Here is a 15,763-nt window from a genome sequence, read left to right on the forward strand (position 1 = left end):
TCAGTGGGCCGAAGGCCCTGTTTCAGTGCTGTATCTCTAAACTAAACTAAATTGCGTTTTATGCCACTCTGCTTCGCCCATTTGAGAACAACCAAAGTGGTATGTTATGTTAAAGGGCTGGTTTGTGCTCAGCAATCACACACACATTTCTTTTTGTTCCTCAGTGCCAGTTAGGTTCCAGTTCATTCCTAACATAATGCCGATTACTGCTGTGTACTTCACATTAAAAGCACCTCCCTATACATTATTCTTTCACCTTAACCTAAGTCTCCTTATTCCATGGAAAACCGAGTGGGTCTTTCCCAGTTATTTTGCTTTATTCTGTTAAAAATTGATCCTTTTGGCCTTTTTAACATTTCAAAATTTGGAAACGTAGAATTGACTCAAACATGCTTTAATGCTCCATGAGAATGAATTTGTTGCAGTCCACGTTAAGGAAAAGATAAATCAAGCAACGATTGAGTGTTATATAGGCTCGTTTAATATTAAAATACACTAGAAAATGGAATACATTAAATCTAGGTGAATAATCCAATAGCTATTACTTGATCACTGAAAGTGCTGCTTAAATTAGGAAGTAAGAGCAAGCAAGTATCAATTGTCAAATCAATTTTGCATTGCTTGTGTAACTTAATGCACTTAAAGGTTATATTTTGTTGGAACCACATCTGCCACCACTTAGCAATTGCAACTGATCAATTTCACAATAAATCAGCGGTATTTTGATATCGTCTCTTCTCAACAGAGCCAATTTGCCACTTAAAAATTACTGAGCTAATCTGGTTTCTATGTTAAAAAAAGGTGACGATAATTAGCACAAATAGCTATTAAGGTTCTACTTCATAGGCATTTGTGTCATCCATTTCCTTTGCAACTATTTAAAAGCAGGAAAGACAGAACAAGAACAAAGAACAGTACAGCACAGGAACAGGCCATTCGGCCCTCCAAGCCTGCGCCGATCTTGATGCCTGCCTAAACTAAAACCTTCTGCACTTCTGGGGACCGTATCACTCTATTCCCATCCTATTCATGTATTTGTCAAGATGCCTCTTAAATGTCGCTATCGTACCTGCTTCCACCACCTCCCCCGGCAGCAAGTTCCAGCCACTCACCACCCTCTGTGTAAAGAACTTGCCTCGCACAACCCCTCTAAACTTTGCCCCTCGCACCTTAAACCTATGTCCCCTAGTAACTGACTCTTCCACCCTGGGAAAAAGCTTCTGACTATCCACTCTGTCCATGCCACTCATAACTTTGTAAACCTCTATCATGTCGCCCCTCCACCTCCGTCGTTCCAGTGAAAACAATCCGAGTTTATCCAATAAAATAAAAGCAAAATACTGCGGATGCTGGAAATCTGAAACAAAAACAAGAAATGCTGGATTCACTCAGCAGGTCTGGCAGCATCTGTGGAAAGAGAAGCAGAGTTAACGTTTCGGGTCAGTGACCCTTCTTCGGAACTGACAAATATTAGAAAAGTCACAGATTATAAACAAGTGAGGTGGGGGGTTGGTCAAGAGATAACAAAGGAGAAGGTGCAGATTGGACCAGGCCACATAGCTGACCAATTTGGTCAGCTATGTGGCCTGGTCCAATCTGCACCTTCTCCTTTGTTATCTCTTGACCAACCCCCACCTCACTTGTTTATATCTGTGACTTTTCTAATATTTGTCAGTTCCGAAGAAGGGTCACTGACCCGAAACGTTAACTCTGCTTCTCTTTCCACAGATGCTGCCAGACCTGCTGAGTGAATCCAGCATTTCTTGTTTTTGTTTCCGAGTTTATCCAACCTCTCCTCATAGCTAATGCCTTCCAGACCAGGCAACATCCTGGTAAACCTCCTCTGTACCCTCTCCAAAGCCTCCACGTCCTTCTGGTGGTGTGGTGACCAGAATTGCACGCAATATTCCAAGTGTGGCCTAACTAAAGTTCTGTACAGCTGCAGCATGACTTGCCTACTTTTATACTCTATGCCCTGACCGATGAAGGCAAGCATGCCGTATGCCTTCTTGACTACCTTATCCACCTGCGTTGCCACTTTCAGTGACCTGTGGACCTGTACGCCCAGATCTATCTGCTTGTCAATACTCCTAAGGGCTCTGCCATTTACTGTATGCTTCCCACCTGTATTAGATCTTCCAAAATGCATTACCTCACATTTGTCCGGATTAAACTCCATCTGCCATTTCTCCGCCCAAGTCTCCAACCGATCTATATCCTGCTGTATCCTCTGACAATCCTCATCACTATCCGCAACTCCACCAACCTTTGTGTCGTCCGCAAACTTACCAGCTACAATTTCCTCCAAATCATTTATATATACTACAAAGAGCAAAGGTCCCAGCACTGATCCCTGCGGAACACCACTAGTCACAGCCCTCCATTCAGAAAAGCACCCTTCCACTGCTACCCTCTGTCTTCTATGATCGAGCCAGTTCTGTATCCATCTTGCCAGCTCACCTCTGATCCCGTGTGACTTCACCTTTTGTACCAGTCTGCACGAGGGGCCTTATCAAAGGCTTTACTGAAGTCCATATAGACAACATCCACTGCCCTTCCTTCATCAATTATCTTCGTCACTGCCTCAAAAAACTCAATCAAGTTAGTGAGACACGACCTCCCCTTCACAAAACCATGCTGCTTCTCGCTAATAAGTTCATTTGTTTCCAAAAGGGAGTAAATGCTGTCCCGAAGAATCCTCTCTAATAATTTCCCTACTACTGACGTAAGGCTCACCGGCCTGTAGAGATAGAGTTGTATTATTTAGAACCTTTCACATTCTCAGGACCTCCTCAAGGACTTGTCAAGTGTAGTTTCTGTTGTTAGATAGTCAAACTCTGACAGCTAATATGTACACAAAAAGTCGGCAAAACAAAAAATGAGATATGAAATGAGAAAATTAGTTTCCACGGCTTTGGATAAGGGAGGAATATTGTCCAAACTCTCCTGCTTATTTTCAGCTTCAGTGTAATTTATTCTATGTTCTAGTGTATTTAGTGTATTCAAAGGTGAATATAATTAACAACAATCATCTTGTCATTCTTAGTAATCTACAAAACCAGTTTACTCCATCTTCAGCCCAGACAAATGACTATTTACCTACCAGAAGTACGCAAGCTATCAGTGGACTTCATCAACATGTCTATATTCAATCCCAATGTTTTCAGTGAGGATGAGGATGATCTTGCAGGTGAGCTAGTATCTATAATCATATTCTATATTCATATGTATGTGTTTCAACTAAGATGAAGCTAAACCTGTTTTATCCCTTGAATATTTTGATGAAGATGTCATAGATCTTAAAGTCTGCTGATGATCCCATATTGAGCTCTTTAAATGTTGGACAGTGTATAGGGAATTGTACACATCCTCTTGCTCTACACACACAATACTGACTTAGGTAATTTTCCTTCATTATACTAGCAGAGATAAACCTAATTTGCAGAATTTCTAGAAATAACAACCTAACTCCTATAGCACTTGACACCTGTAAAGACAGAGACATCTTTGAACTTTCTCGAAGTAGAGGGAAAGTTCTTGTTTTAACATCATCTATCTTTATTATGGCAGTGAGTCAGAATTTAAGTCAGGCTTTAGGAATGACGTTGATGTTCTATTCTTGGTTCTTAATATTAAACAATTCATTTGACAGTTAAAGTTGACTCTTTAAGCTTAGTTATCATTAAAGCACTCATTAATTTCCCAAAGCATAAACATTGCTGAAAAGTTAGAAGTTACTTTCCAATAATTTTGCCAAGTAGGGCGAATATACGTGTTAATATACACATTAAAATTGTAGATGTCTCACATTGGTGATGGCTATTTCCTTTAGCAGTTGTGTTTATCAAGGAGCTGGTGTGTGGAGCAACCATAGTTAAATGAGGATGTAATCAAATTGGAGCTTTGAGTTGTGTGGCTCGAACTTCAATGCTTTCAGGTGCAGATACCCAGCAAAGTAGTAAATACAATGTACTCGCTACCTGTGAGGACAAGGGGAAAGACTGCAGGGAGGATAGCCCAATGCAGACGAAGGCACCATGGCTCAGAAAGCTGCCCTTGTATGGGAAAAGTAGAAGAGAAATGTGGTAGTAATAGAGGACTCTATAATTAGGGAGATAGATAACATTCTCTGCAGACAAGAACGAGAATCCCGAAGGGTGTGTTTCCTACCTGGTTCCAGGGTAAGGGATATTTGGAGAGGAACTTGGAAAGGGAGGGGGTAAATTCATGTTGTCATGGTCCATGTTGGAACAAATGACATAGGTAGGAACAGGGAGGAGGTCCTGCTGAAAGAGTATCAGGAGTTAGGCTCTAAATTAAAAAGTGAGACCTCGAGTAATAATCTTTAGATTATTGCCCGAGCCATGTGAAAATCGGCCTAGGAGATTTTAACACCTGGCGAAAGGGCTGGTGTAGGAAAGAGGGATTCCTTTTCATGGGACACTGGCACCAGTTCTGGGACAGGAAGGAGCTGTACCAACAGGACAGGCTCCACCTCAACTGGGATGGGACCTGTGTCCTAGTGGAAAGGGTAAATAGGGAGGTGGCAAACGCTTTAAACTAGTAAGATGGTTGTGGGGGGGGGATCTCTAAGAGATGTAAGCAGCCTAAATGTAAACAAAACAGGGAAGGAGAGCATAGCAAAGAATAAAGTAAAGACATTGATGGCGAGGGAATAAACAGAATTATAGAACAGGAGTCTAAAAAGATAGTTAAACATAAAGTGAGAGGAAATCCTATCAAAATGAGTTAAAATATCTTTATAGCAATGCACAGAGTGTCAGTAATAAAACAGGAGAGCTGGAAGCAATCATGCATTGGGAAGAACCAGATATATAGTAGGGATGACTGAGATATGGCTACAGAAAAATCAGGACTGGGAATTAAACATTGCAGGGTATAACATATTTAGAAAAGAGAGAGAGGAAAAAACAGGGGATGGAGTAGCTGTACTAATGAGGAGTAACATAATGGCAGTAGAGAAAAGGGATGCAACTATCAACAAGCCAAAAATAGAATCCATTTGGATAGAGATAAAGGATCAATCACACTAATAGTATAGTCTACAGACCACCTATTAGTGGAAGAGAGGTGGAGGAAGAATTATGCAGATAAATTAGGGAATTGAGTAAAAAAAAATAGATTAATAATCATGGGGGATTTCAACTACCACGATATTAATTGGACAGAAATGGTAGGTAAAGGGGATAATGGAATGAAATTCCTACAATGTTTACAGGACTCCTTTCTAACCCAACAAAAATATTTGCTATTGGATCTAGTAACGGGGAATGAACCAGAGCAGTTAAGGGAAGTAAAAGTAGGGGAACATCTAGACAATAGTGACCATAATTTAATGTGCTTCAAGATGATAATAGGGAAAGACATAAGTATGATGAAAATCAGGTTAATAGATTGGAACAGAACTGATTTGGAGGGGCTCAGAAGAGAACTTGGGAAAATAAAATGGGCAACGATATTGGCAAACAACAATGTAGAATAACAATGGGAAACATTTAAAGTGGTGTCCAACAGAGTGCAGGAAAAATATATTCCGCTAAAAGGAAAGAACAAACTAAACACTAGTGAGATTCCATGGATGAATAAAGACATAAGGGAACAATTGAGGGTTAGGAAAGAGGCATATCTTAAGTACATAGACAGCAGAGGAATGCATGATAAAATAGAATAGATTAGGAGAGAAGTCAAAAAATAATTAGGAAGGCAAAGAGCAACAATGAAGTTAAATTATCAAGGAACATAAAATAAAGTAGTAAAATACTTTACCGGCACATCAATAAAGGAAGGCTGTAGAATAGGACCATTAAGAGATAGACAGATAATACCACAAGTAATGATGGAGAGAAGGCAAAAATATTAAATAATTATTTTGCTTCAGTATTTACCAGAGCGATAGAGCAGGTAGACGTGACATTGAAAGATGAGATGAGTAATGAGGTAAGGGCATTTCAAATAAAAAGGGGCTTTATTGAATATCAAACTGAAAGCCCCTGGTCCAGTTGGATTGCATCTATGCATTTTAAAAGAAGCTAGGAAAGAGATAGCAGAGATATTACAATATATATTTGATAATTTGTTAGAAAAAGGTATAGTACCAGAGATAAAAACAAGAAATGCTGAAAATACTCAGCAGGTCTGGCAGAGTTAACGTTTCAGGTCAGTGACCTTTCATCAGAACTGGCAAAGGTTGGATATGCAATAGTTGTTAAGCAAATAAAGCAGGGGTGGGGCAAGAGACAACAAAAGGGAAGGTGTTGATAGGACAGGGTCATAGAGAATAACTGACAAGGAGGTCATGGAGCAAAGGCAAACAGTATGTTAATGGTGTGCTGAAAGACAAAGCATTAGTGCAGAGAGGGTGTGAATGAACAGAAAAATGAGCGGCCCTGGCCCAAAGCACAAACATGAAAAAAAACAGTGGGCAGGCACATGGTAAAAAAAAATGATGAAACAAACTAAAATAAAATAAAAAGAAAAAAGAAATACAAATAAAAAGGGGAGCCCGTCATACTCTGAAATTATTGAACTCAGTGTTCAAAACATCAGGCTGTAGCGTGCCTCATCGGTAAATGAGATGCTCGTTGTTCAATGCAACACTGCAGCAAGCCCAGGACAGATATGTGGGCATGAGAGCAATGGGGTGTGTTGAAATGACAAGCAACCAGAAGCTCGGGGTCATGCTTTCGGACTGAGCGGAGGTGTTCCGCAAAGCGGTCACCCAATCTGCGTTTGGTCTCCCCAATGTAGAGGAGACCACATTGTGAGCAGCGAATACAGTATACTAAATTGAAAGAAGTACAGTAAAGTGCCAGAGGACAGGCAGATAGAACAAAGAACAGTACAGCACAGGAACAGGTCATTCGGCCCTCCAAGCCTGCGCCGATCTTGATGCCTGTCTAAACTAAAACCTTCTGCACTTCTGGGGACCGTATCCCTCTATTCCCATCCTATTCATGTATTTGTCAAGATGCCTCTTAAACGTCACTATCGTACCTGCTTCCACCACCTCCCCCGGCAGCAAGTTCCAGCCACTCACCACCCTCTGTGTAAAGAACTTGCCTCACACATCCCCTCTAAACTTTGCCCCTCGCACCTTAAACCTATGTCCCCTAGTAACTGACTCTTCCACCCTGGGAAAAAGCTTCTGACTATCCACTCTGTCCATGCCACTCATAACTTTGTAAACCTCTATCATGTCGCCCCTCCACCTCCGTCGTTCCATTGAACATAACATAGCTAACATAATTCCTTTAAGAAAGGAGACAGAACATGCCGAGGGAATTATAGACCAGTCAGCTTGACAGTGGTAGGAAAAATAATGAAATCTCTACTGAAGGAAAGAATGGAAGAACATCAAGAAAACAAAAATATAATAATGAATTTTCAGCATGGATTTCAAAAGAAAAACTCTTGTTTGACCAACCTTATTGAATTTCTTGAGGTAGCAGAGAGAGTAGACAACGGTAATGCAGTTGATGCAATTTATCTGGATTTTCAAAAGGTCTTTGATAGGGTGCCCCATAAATAACTAATGATAAGGTCAGAGAATGTGGAGTCATGGGGCAAGTGGCAGGATGGATAGCTAGCTGGCTTCAAAACAGAAAGCAGAGAGTGGGAGTAAGGTGTAATTATTCAGAGTGCCAGAAGGTGGGAAGTGGTGTTCCACAAGGGTCAGTGCTAGGACCACTGCTGTTCATAATTTATATTAACGATTTGGACTTTGGAATCAAAAATGCAATTTCTAAATTTGTGGATGATATCAAATTGCAGGGGATAGTCAGTACTGAGGAGGACCTCTACAAATTACAGGAGGACATTAATAAACTTGTAAAATGGGCAAATAATTGGCAAATGAAGTCCTTCCGGGAGAGCAGCAGACAGGAGTCCAGGCATGCCTGAGCTTGAAAAAAAAAGTGGAGATATCACAGGAATGCTGTAAGATGATTGGTTGGTGAGTAACTGCTGTTAGGCAGTATCTGTAAAGAGCTAGGTTAGTACACTCCTGTTAGGGTACATGTGTAAATAGCTACAAATTAAAAAAAAACATAAAATTAAATTAATGTAACTACCTTATAATTAATTAAGGCACACAGGGCGGCACAGTGGCGCAGTGGTTAGCACCGCAGCCTCACAGCTCCAGCGACCCGGGTTCAATTCCGGGTACTGCCTGTGTAGAGTTTGCAAGTTCTCCCTGTGTCTGCGTGGGTTTCCTCCGGGTGCTCCGGTTTCCTCCCACATGCCAAAGACTTGCAGGTTGATAGGTAAATTGGCCATTATAAATTGCCCCTAGTATAGGTAGGTGGTAGGGAAATATATAGGGATAGGTGGGGATGTGATAGGAATATGGGATTAGTGTAGGATTAGTGTAAACGGGTGGTTGATGGTCGGCACAGACTCGGTGGGCCGAAGGGCCTGTTTCAGTGCTGTATCTCTAAACTAAGCTGAAGGGAAAGGCTGGTGCGTCTACTGTTCTGTTTTACTTTAAAGCAATAAGGTTTATTACTGAGGTTATTACTACTATTGGTAACATTTTAGCACTGGTAGGGTATATTAATAGTGATAAGGTAGATTAGTTTTGGTAAGTGGACATCACAGGGAAGCAGGTAGGTGATTGACTGAGTGAGACTTCGGAGCTGCAAACAGGACGAGGGGGGAAAGAGAGCGGCGAGGCACAGGGAGCGAGTCGGTAAGTATCTGGTGGCTATTTTCTTACTTTCTTATTTTCCCTTTTCTGCTGATTTTTATTTTTTCTCCAACATTTAAGTCTATCTACCAAGTAGAAGCTGAAATACCAATAGTCAGTACGTGGTTACCCATTTGTTTATTTTGTTTATAACCATTTTATTGTGTTTATTTAACTTCCAATTTTAGTGCAGTAAATAAATAATTCAAGGCATGGCAGGGCTGCTCACACCCATCGAATGCACATCCTGTGCCATGTGGGGATTCCAAGACTGCCCATGTCCTGGACAAAAACATGTGCAGAAAGTGGCACCAAATACAAATACTCGAGCTCCGAATCTTGGAACTTGAGGAGCAGCTGCAGTCACTGAGGTGCATTCGTGAGAACAAAACAAAGAACAAAGAACAGTACAGCACAGCAACAGGCCATTCGGCCCTCCAAGCCTGCGCCGATCTTGATGCCTGCCTAAACTAAAACCTTCTGCACTTCCGGGATCCGTATCCCTCGATTCCCATCCTATTCATGTATTTGTCAAGATGCCTCTTAAACGTCTCTATGATACCTGCTTCCACCACCTCCCCCGGCAACAGGTTCCAGGCACTCACCACCCTCTGTGTAAAGAACTTGCCTCGCACATCTCCTCTAAACTTTGCCCCTCTCACCTTAAACCTATGTCCCCTAGTAACTGACTCTTCCACCCTGGGAAAAAGCTTCTGACTATCTACTCTGTCCATGCCGCTTATAACTTTGTAAACCTCGATCATGTCGCCCCTCCACCTCCGTCGTTCCAGTGAAAACAATCCGAGGTTATCCAACCTCTCCTCATAGCCAATGCCCTCCAGACCAGGCAACATCCTGGTAAACCTCTTCTGTACCCTCTCCAAAGCCTCCACGTCCTTCTGGTAGTGTGGCGACCAGAATTGCATGCAATATTCTAAGTGTGGCCTAACTAAGGTTCTGTACAGCTGCAGCATGACTTGCCTATTTTTATACTCTATGCCCCGACCGATGAAGGCAAGCATGCCGTATGCCTTCTTGACTACCTTATCCACCTGCGTTGCCACTTTCAGTGACCTGTGGACTTGTACGCCCAGATCTCTCTGCCTGTCAATACTCCTAAGGGTTCTGCCATTTACTGTATACTTCCCACCTGCATTAGACCTTCCAAAATGCATTACCTCACATTTGTCAAATTAAACTCCATCTGCCATTTCTCCGCCCAAATCTCCAACCGATCTATATCCTACTGTATCCTCTGACAATCCTCATCACTGTCCGCAACTCCACCAACCTTTGTGTCGTCCGCAAACTTACTCATCAGACCAGCTACATTTTCCTCCAAATCATTTATATATACTACAAAGAGCAAAGGTCCCAGCACTGATCCCTGCGGAACACCACGAGTCACAGCCCTCCATTCAGAAAAGCACCCTTCCACTGCTACCCTCTGTCTTCTATGACAGAGCCAGTTCTGTATCCATCTTGTCAGCTCACCTCTGATCCCATGTGACTTCACCTTTTGTATCAGTCTGCCATGAGGGTCTTGTCAAAGGCTTTACTGAAGTCCAAATAGATAACATCCACTGCCTTTCCTTCATCAATCATCTTTGTCACTTTCTCAAAAAACTCAATCAAATTAGTGAGACACGACCTCCCCTTCACAAAACCATGCTGCCTCTCGCTAATAAGTCCATTTGTTTCCAAATGGGAGTAAATCGTGTCCCGAAGAATCCTCTCTAATAATTTCCCTACCACCGACGTAAGGCTCACCGGCCTATAATTTCCTGGATTATCCTTGCTACCCTTCTTAAACAAAGGAACAACGTTGGCTATTCTCCAGTCCTCTGGGACCTCACCTGTTGCCAATGAGGATGCAAAGATTTCTGTCAAGGCCCCAGCAATTTCTTCCCTTGCCTCCCTCAGTATTCTAGGGTAGATCCCATCAGGCCCTGGGGACTTATCTACTTTAATGCTTTGCAAGACACCCAACACCTCCTCCTTTTTGATAATGAGGTGACTGAGAATATCTACACTCCCTTCCCTAGGCTCATCATCCACCAAGTCCTTCTCCTTGGTGAATACTGATGCAAAGTACTCATTTAGTACCTCGCCCATTTCCTCTGGCTCCACACATAGATTCCCTTCTCTGTCCTTGAGTGGGCCAACCCTTTCCCTGGTTACCCTCTTGCTCTTTTTATATGTATAAAAAACCTTGGGATTTTCCTTAATCCTGTTTGCCAATGACTTCTCATAACCCCTTTTAGCCCTCCTGACTCCTTGCTTAAGTTCCTTCCTACTGACTTTATATTCCTCAAGGGATTCGTCTGTTCCTAGCCTTCCAGCCCTTACGAATGCTTCCTTTTTCTTTTTGACGAGGCTCACAATATCCCACGTTATCCAAGCTTCCCGAAACTTGCCAAATTTATCCTTCTTCCTCACAGGAACATGCTGGTCCTGGATTCTAATCAACTGACGTTTGAAAGACTCCCACATGTCAGATGGTGATTTACCCTCAAACAGCCGCCCCCAATCTAAATTCTTCAGTTCCTGCCTAATATTGTTATAATTAGCCTTCCCCCAATTTAGCACCTTCACCCGAGGACTACTCTTATCCTTATCCACAAGTACCTTAAAACTTATGGAATTATGGTCACTCTTCCCGAAATGCTCCCCTACTGAAACTTCGACCACCTGGCGGGGCTCATTCTCCAATACCAAGTCCAGTACAGCCCCATCCCTAGTTGGACTATCTACGTATTGTTTCAAGAAGCCCTCCTGGATGCTCCTTACAAATTCTGCCCCATCCAAGCCCCTAGCACTAAGTGAGTCCCAGTCAATATAGGGGAAGTTAAAATCACCCACCACTACAACCCTGTTACCTTTACATCTTTCCAAAATCTGTCTACATATCTGCTCCTCTACCTCCTGCTGGCTGTTGGGAGGCCTGTAGTAAACCCCCAACATCGTGACTGCACCCTTCCTATTCCTGAGCTCCACCCATATTGCCTCGCTGCATGACCCCTCCGAGGTGTCCTCCCGCAGTACAGCTGTGATATTCTCCTTAACCAGTAATGCAACTCCCCCACCCCTTTTACATCCCCCTCTATCCCGCCTGAAGCTTTTAAATCCTGGAACATTTAGCTGCCATCCTGTCCTTCCCTCAACCAAGTCTCTGTCATAGCAACAACATCATAGTTCCAAGTACTAATCCAAGCTCTAAGTTCATCTGCCTTACCTGTTATACTTCTTGCATTGAAACAAATGCACTTCAGACCATCAGTCCCGCTGTTCTCCGCAACATCTCCCTGCCTGCTCTTCCTCTTAGTCTCACTGGCCTTATTCACTAGTTACCCTTCATTTATTTCACTTGCTGTCCTACTGCTCTGGTTCCCACCCCCCTGCCACACTAGTTTAAACCCTCCTGAGTGACGCTAGCAAACCTCGTTGACAGGATATTTGTGCCCCTCCAGCTTAGATCCAACCCGTCCTTCTTGTCCAGGTCCCATCTGTCCCTGAAGAGATCCCAATGGTCCAGATATCTGAAACCCTCCCTTCTACACCAGCTGTTCAGCCACGTGAGGATGAGAGATATGTGGATAGCACGTTTCAGGAGGTCATCACCCCGCAGCTTAAGAGAGTGCAGGCAGAGAGGGACTGGGTGGCTGCCAGACAGACCAGAAAGACAAGGCAGGTAGTGCAGGAGACCCCGGAGGGCATCCCACTTTCTAACTGGTATTCAGTTCTGAGTACCGATGGGAGAGAGGGTTCCTCTGGAGAGTGCAGCGAGAGTCATGACCAGAGCACTATGTGTGGCTCAGCTGTATAGGGAGGGAGGAGAAAAGACAGGAGAGCAGTAGTGGTAGGGCATTCTATAGTTAGGGGAACAGTCAGGCGTTTCTGTAGTCGCAGGCATGATTCCAGGATGGTATGTTGCCTCCCTGGTGCAAGGGAGGGTGAGGGGGCACAACCAGAGGTCATGGTCCACATTGGTACCAACGATATAGGTAAAAAAAGGGATTTGGTGCTGCAGGCTGAGTTTAGAGAGTTAGGAAAGAGATTAGCAAGCAGGACCTCAAAACTCCAGATTACTCCCAAGGCCACGTGCCAGTGAGCATAGAAATGGGAGAATACACCAGATGAAGGCATGGCTGGAGAGATGGTGCAGGAGGGAGGGCTTCAGATTTCTGGGGCATTGGGGCTGGTTCTGGTGAAGGTGAAACCTGTACAAGCCAGGCGGTCTACAGCTGAACAGGACCGGTACACATATCCTTGCAAGAAGGTTTACTAGTGCTGATGGGGTTGGTTTAAATTAGATTGACAGGGGGATGAGAACCTGAGGGCAGTTTCAGATAGGACAAATTTAGGGCAGGGAACGGGAGGCAGAAAATTAGTGAGTGACTCTGAAAGACAGAAGAAGCAAAGGTTAAAAAGTGTGTAGCACAGGAATTTGGTGGTGTTCAAAGCTATTTATTTAAAGGCAAGGAGTAGAGCAAATAAAGCCGATGAGCTGAGGGCACAGATAGACACATGGCAGCATGATATAATTACTAAAATTGAAATGTGGCTTAAAGAGGGGCAAAAATGGAAGTTCAGCATCCCTGGATTTTGTTACGACCGAGGCGGGAGGAGTGCACTGTTTATTCGAGTTCACTTCATGTCACAACATATTAATATTTTCCCACTTACCGATACGGTCAATCAGATACTCTATTTCTCTCAGAATAAAACACACTAACCAGGTTTCTTTAATGAACAACAAAATTATCAGTTTATTATAAAACAGATCTTAGCCAGGAATGAAGTAAAGCATAAACACACAGATTGAAATGTTAAAGTTCCCTTTTTTCCTTCGCCTTTCACACTAACACACACACATATACAAACACACATATACCAGAAAAATAAAAGGGATTTTTGTTTGAGCTCTGGTTACAGACAAAACAAACACTTGGGCTGAATACTTGCTCATTCTTGAAGGAACAGCAGTTGAGATATGTAGTGTTCCAAAACTGGCTTGCAGTCTTGCCTCCACATACAGATAGATAGATCACAGGGATATTTTAATATAATTCTTTTCAGGCGATGTTGAGAATTAATTTAGCAGGCTTTTCTTCAAAGACAGGAGATGAGTTGACACAGTGGACTTCTCAGGGTCTTTTAGAGATGTGCTGGAAAGCTGAGCTGGGTTGTGGTCTTGGGAATTCTCTTCTTCAGGCTTTTTTAAAAGATGGAACAGGCTGAGCTGGGGGTGCTGTCCTTCAGTTTTATTTTTTTCAACTCCAACCCTTTTTAAATAGTTCATTCCTAGCTTCAAAGAATTCAAAAGTGCAACCGGAAACAGAAAGTCCACCTTCTGACCTGTCACTTCTCTGCACACATCTTCCCCGGTAACCAGGGTTTCTGTTCTATTTTTAGCTTCTGCTGTGATGAAGCTACCTTCCGTGACAGAGCTTCTGATAGGTCTTCCTTTTTCCTCAACCGAGGATTTCCTCCCACTGTGGTTGACAGGGCCCTCAACCATGTCTGGCCCATTTTCCGCACCTCTACCCACACCCCTTCCCCTCCCTCCCAGAACCGCAACAGGGTTCCCTTTGTCCTCACTTTCCATCCCATCAGCCTCCATATCCAAAGGATCATCCTCCACCATTTCCGCCACCTCCAGCGTGATGCCACTACCAAAGGCATCTTCCCCTCCCCTCCCCTATCAGCATTCCGAAGGGATCGTTCCCTCCGCGACACCCTGGTCCACTGCTCCATTACCCCCACCACCTCGTCCCCTTCCCACGGCACCTTCCCCTGCAATCACAGGAGGTGTAATACCTGCCCATTTACCTCCTCTCTCCTCACTATCCAAGGCCCCAAACAGTCCTTTCAAGTGAAGCAGCGATTTACTTATACTTCTTTCAATGTAGTATACTGTGTTCGCTGTGACCAAACTCAGACTGGGTGACTGCTTTGCGGAACACCTCCGCTCAGTCTGAAAGTGTGACCCCGAGCTTCCGGTTGCTGCCCATTTCAACACCCCTCCTTGCTCTCATGCTCACATCTCTGTCCTGGGAATGCTGCAGTGTTCCAGTGAACATCAACGCAAGCTCAAGGAACAGCATCTCATTTACCGATTAGGCACACTACAGCCTGCCGGACTGAACATTGTGTTCAATCATTTCAGAGCATGACGGGCCCCCCATTTTGCTTTTATTTTTAGTTTTTATTTCTTTTTTCCTTTTTTTATTTTATTTTAGTTTGTTCAGTTTGTTTTTACTGTGCCTACCCACTGTTTTTCTTTCTTGTTTGTGCTTGTGGCTGTTCAGTTTTCAGTCATTAACACCCTTTCTGTACTAATGCTTTGTCTTTCAGCACACCATTAACATATTGTTTGCCTTTGCTCCATGACCTTCTGGTCAGCTATTCTGTGACCTTGTCCTATCAACACCTCTTTTGTTATCTCTTGCCCCACCCCCGCTTTACTTGCTTAAAATCTTTTACATTTCTTGTATAGAGTTATACAGCACAGAAACATGCCCTTCGGCCCATCGTGTCTGTGCTGGCCATACAGCGCCCAACTATTCTAATCCCATATTCCTGCGCTAGGCCCGTAGCCCTGGATGCTATGGCATTTCAAGTGCTCATCTAAATGCTTCTTAAATGTTGTGAGGGTTCCTGCCTCCACCACCTCTTCGGGCAGTGCGTTCCAGATTCCAGCCACCCTCTGGGTGAAAAAATGTTTCCTCAAATCTCCCTAAACCTCCTGCCCCTTACCCTAACTCTATGCCCCCTGGTTCTTGACCCCTCCGCTAAGGGAAAAAGTTTCCTGCTATCTAACCTGTCAATGCCCCTCATAATCTTGTACACCTCAATCATGTCCCCCCCTCAGCCTTCTGTGGTCCAAGGAAAACAATGCTAGCCTTTTCAGTCTCTCTTCACAGCTGAAATGCTCCAGCCCAGGCAACATCCTGGTGAATCTCCTCAGCGCCCTCTCCAGTGCAATCACATCCTTCCTATAGTGTGGTGACCAGAACTGTACACAGTACTCCAGCTGTGGCCTAACTAGCGTTTTAT

General features: G+C 43.5%; 1 protein-coding gene across 4 annotated transcripts in view; it reads left to right on the forward strand.

The window, feature by feature from the left end:
- The window catches only part of tulp4a (TUB like protein 4a), a 560,980-nt gene that overhangs the window by 469,261 nt on the left and 75,956 nt on the right, over positions 1-15,763 (forward strand). For all 4 annotated transcript variants that reach the window (XM_068044726.1, XM_068044727.1, XM_068044728.1 and 1 more), the window contains one exon: positions 3,047-3,190. In XM_068044726.1, the coding sequence (XP_067900827.1) occupies positions 3,047-3,190 (144 nt within the window). The remainder of the gene's footprint in view (positions 1-3,046; positions 3,191-15,763) is intronic.

Source organism: Heterodontus francisci, chromosome 13 (genome assembly GCF_036365525.1).
Source record: "Heterodontus francisci isolate sHetFra1 chromosome 13, sHetFra1.hap1, whole genome shotgun sequence".
In the NCBI taxonomy this organism is placed as follows: Eukaryota; Metazoa; Chordata; class Chondrichthyes; order Heterodontiformes; family Heterodontidae; genus Heterodontus; species Heterodontus francisci.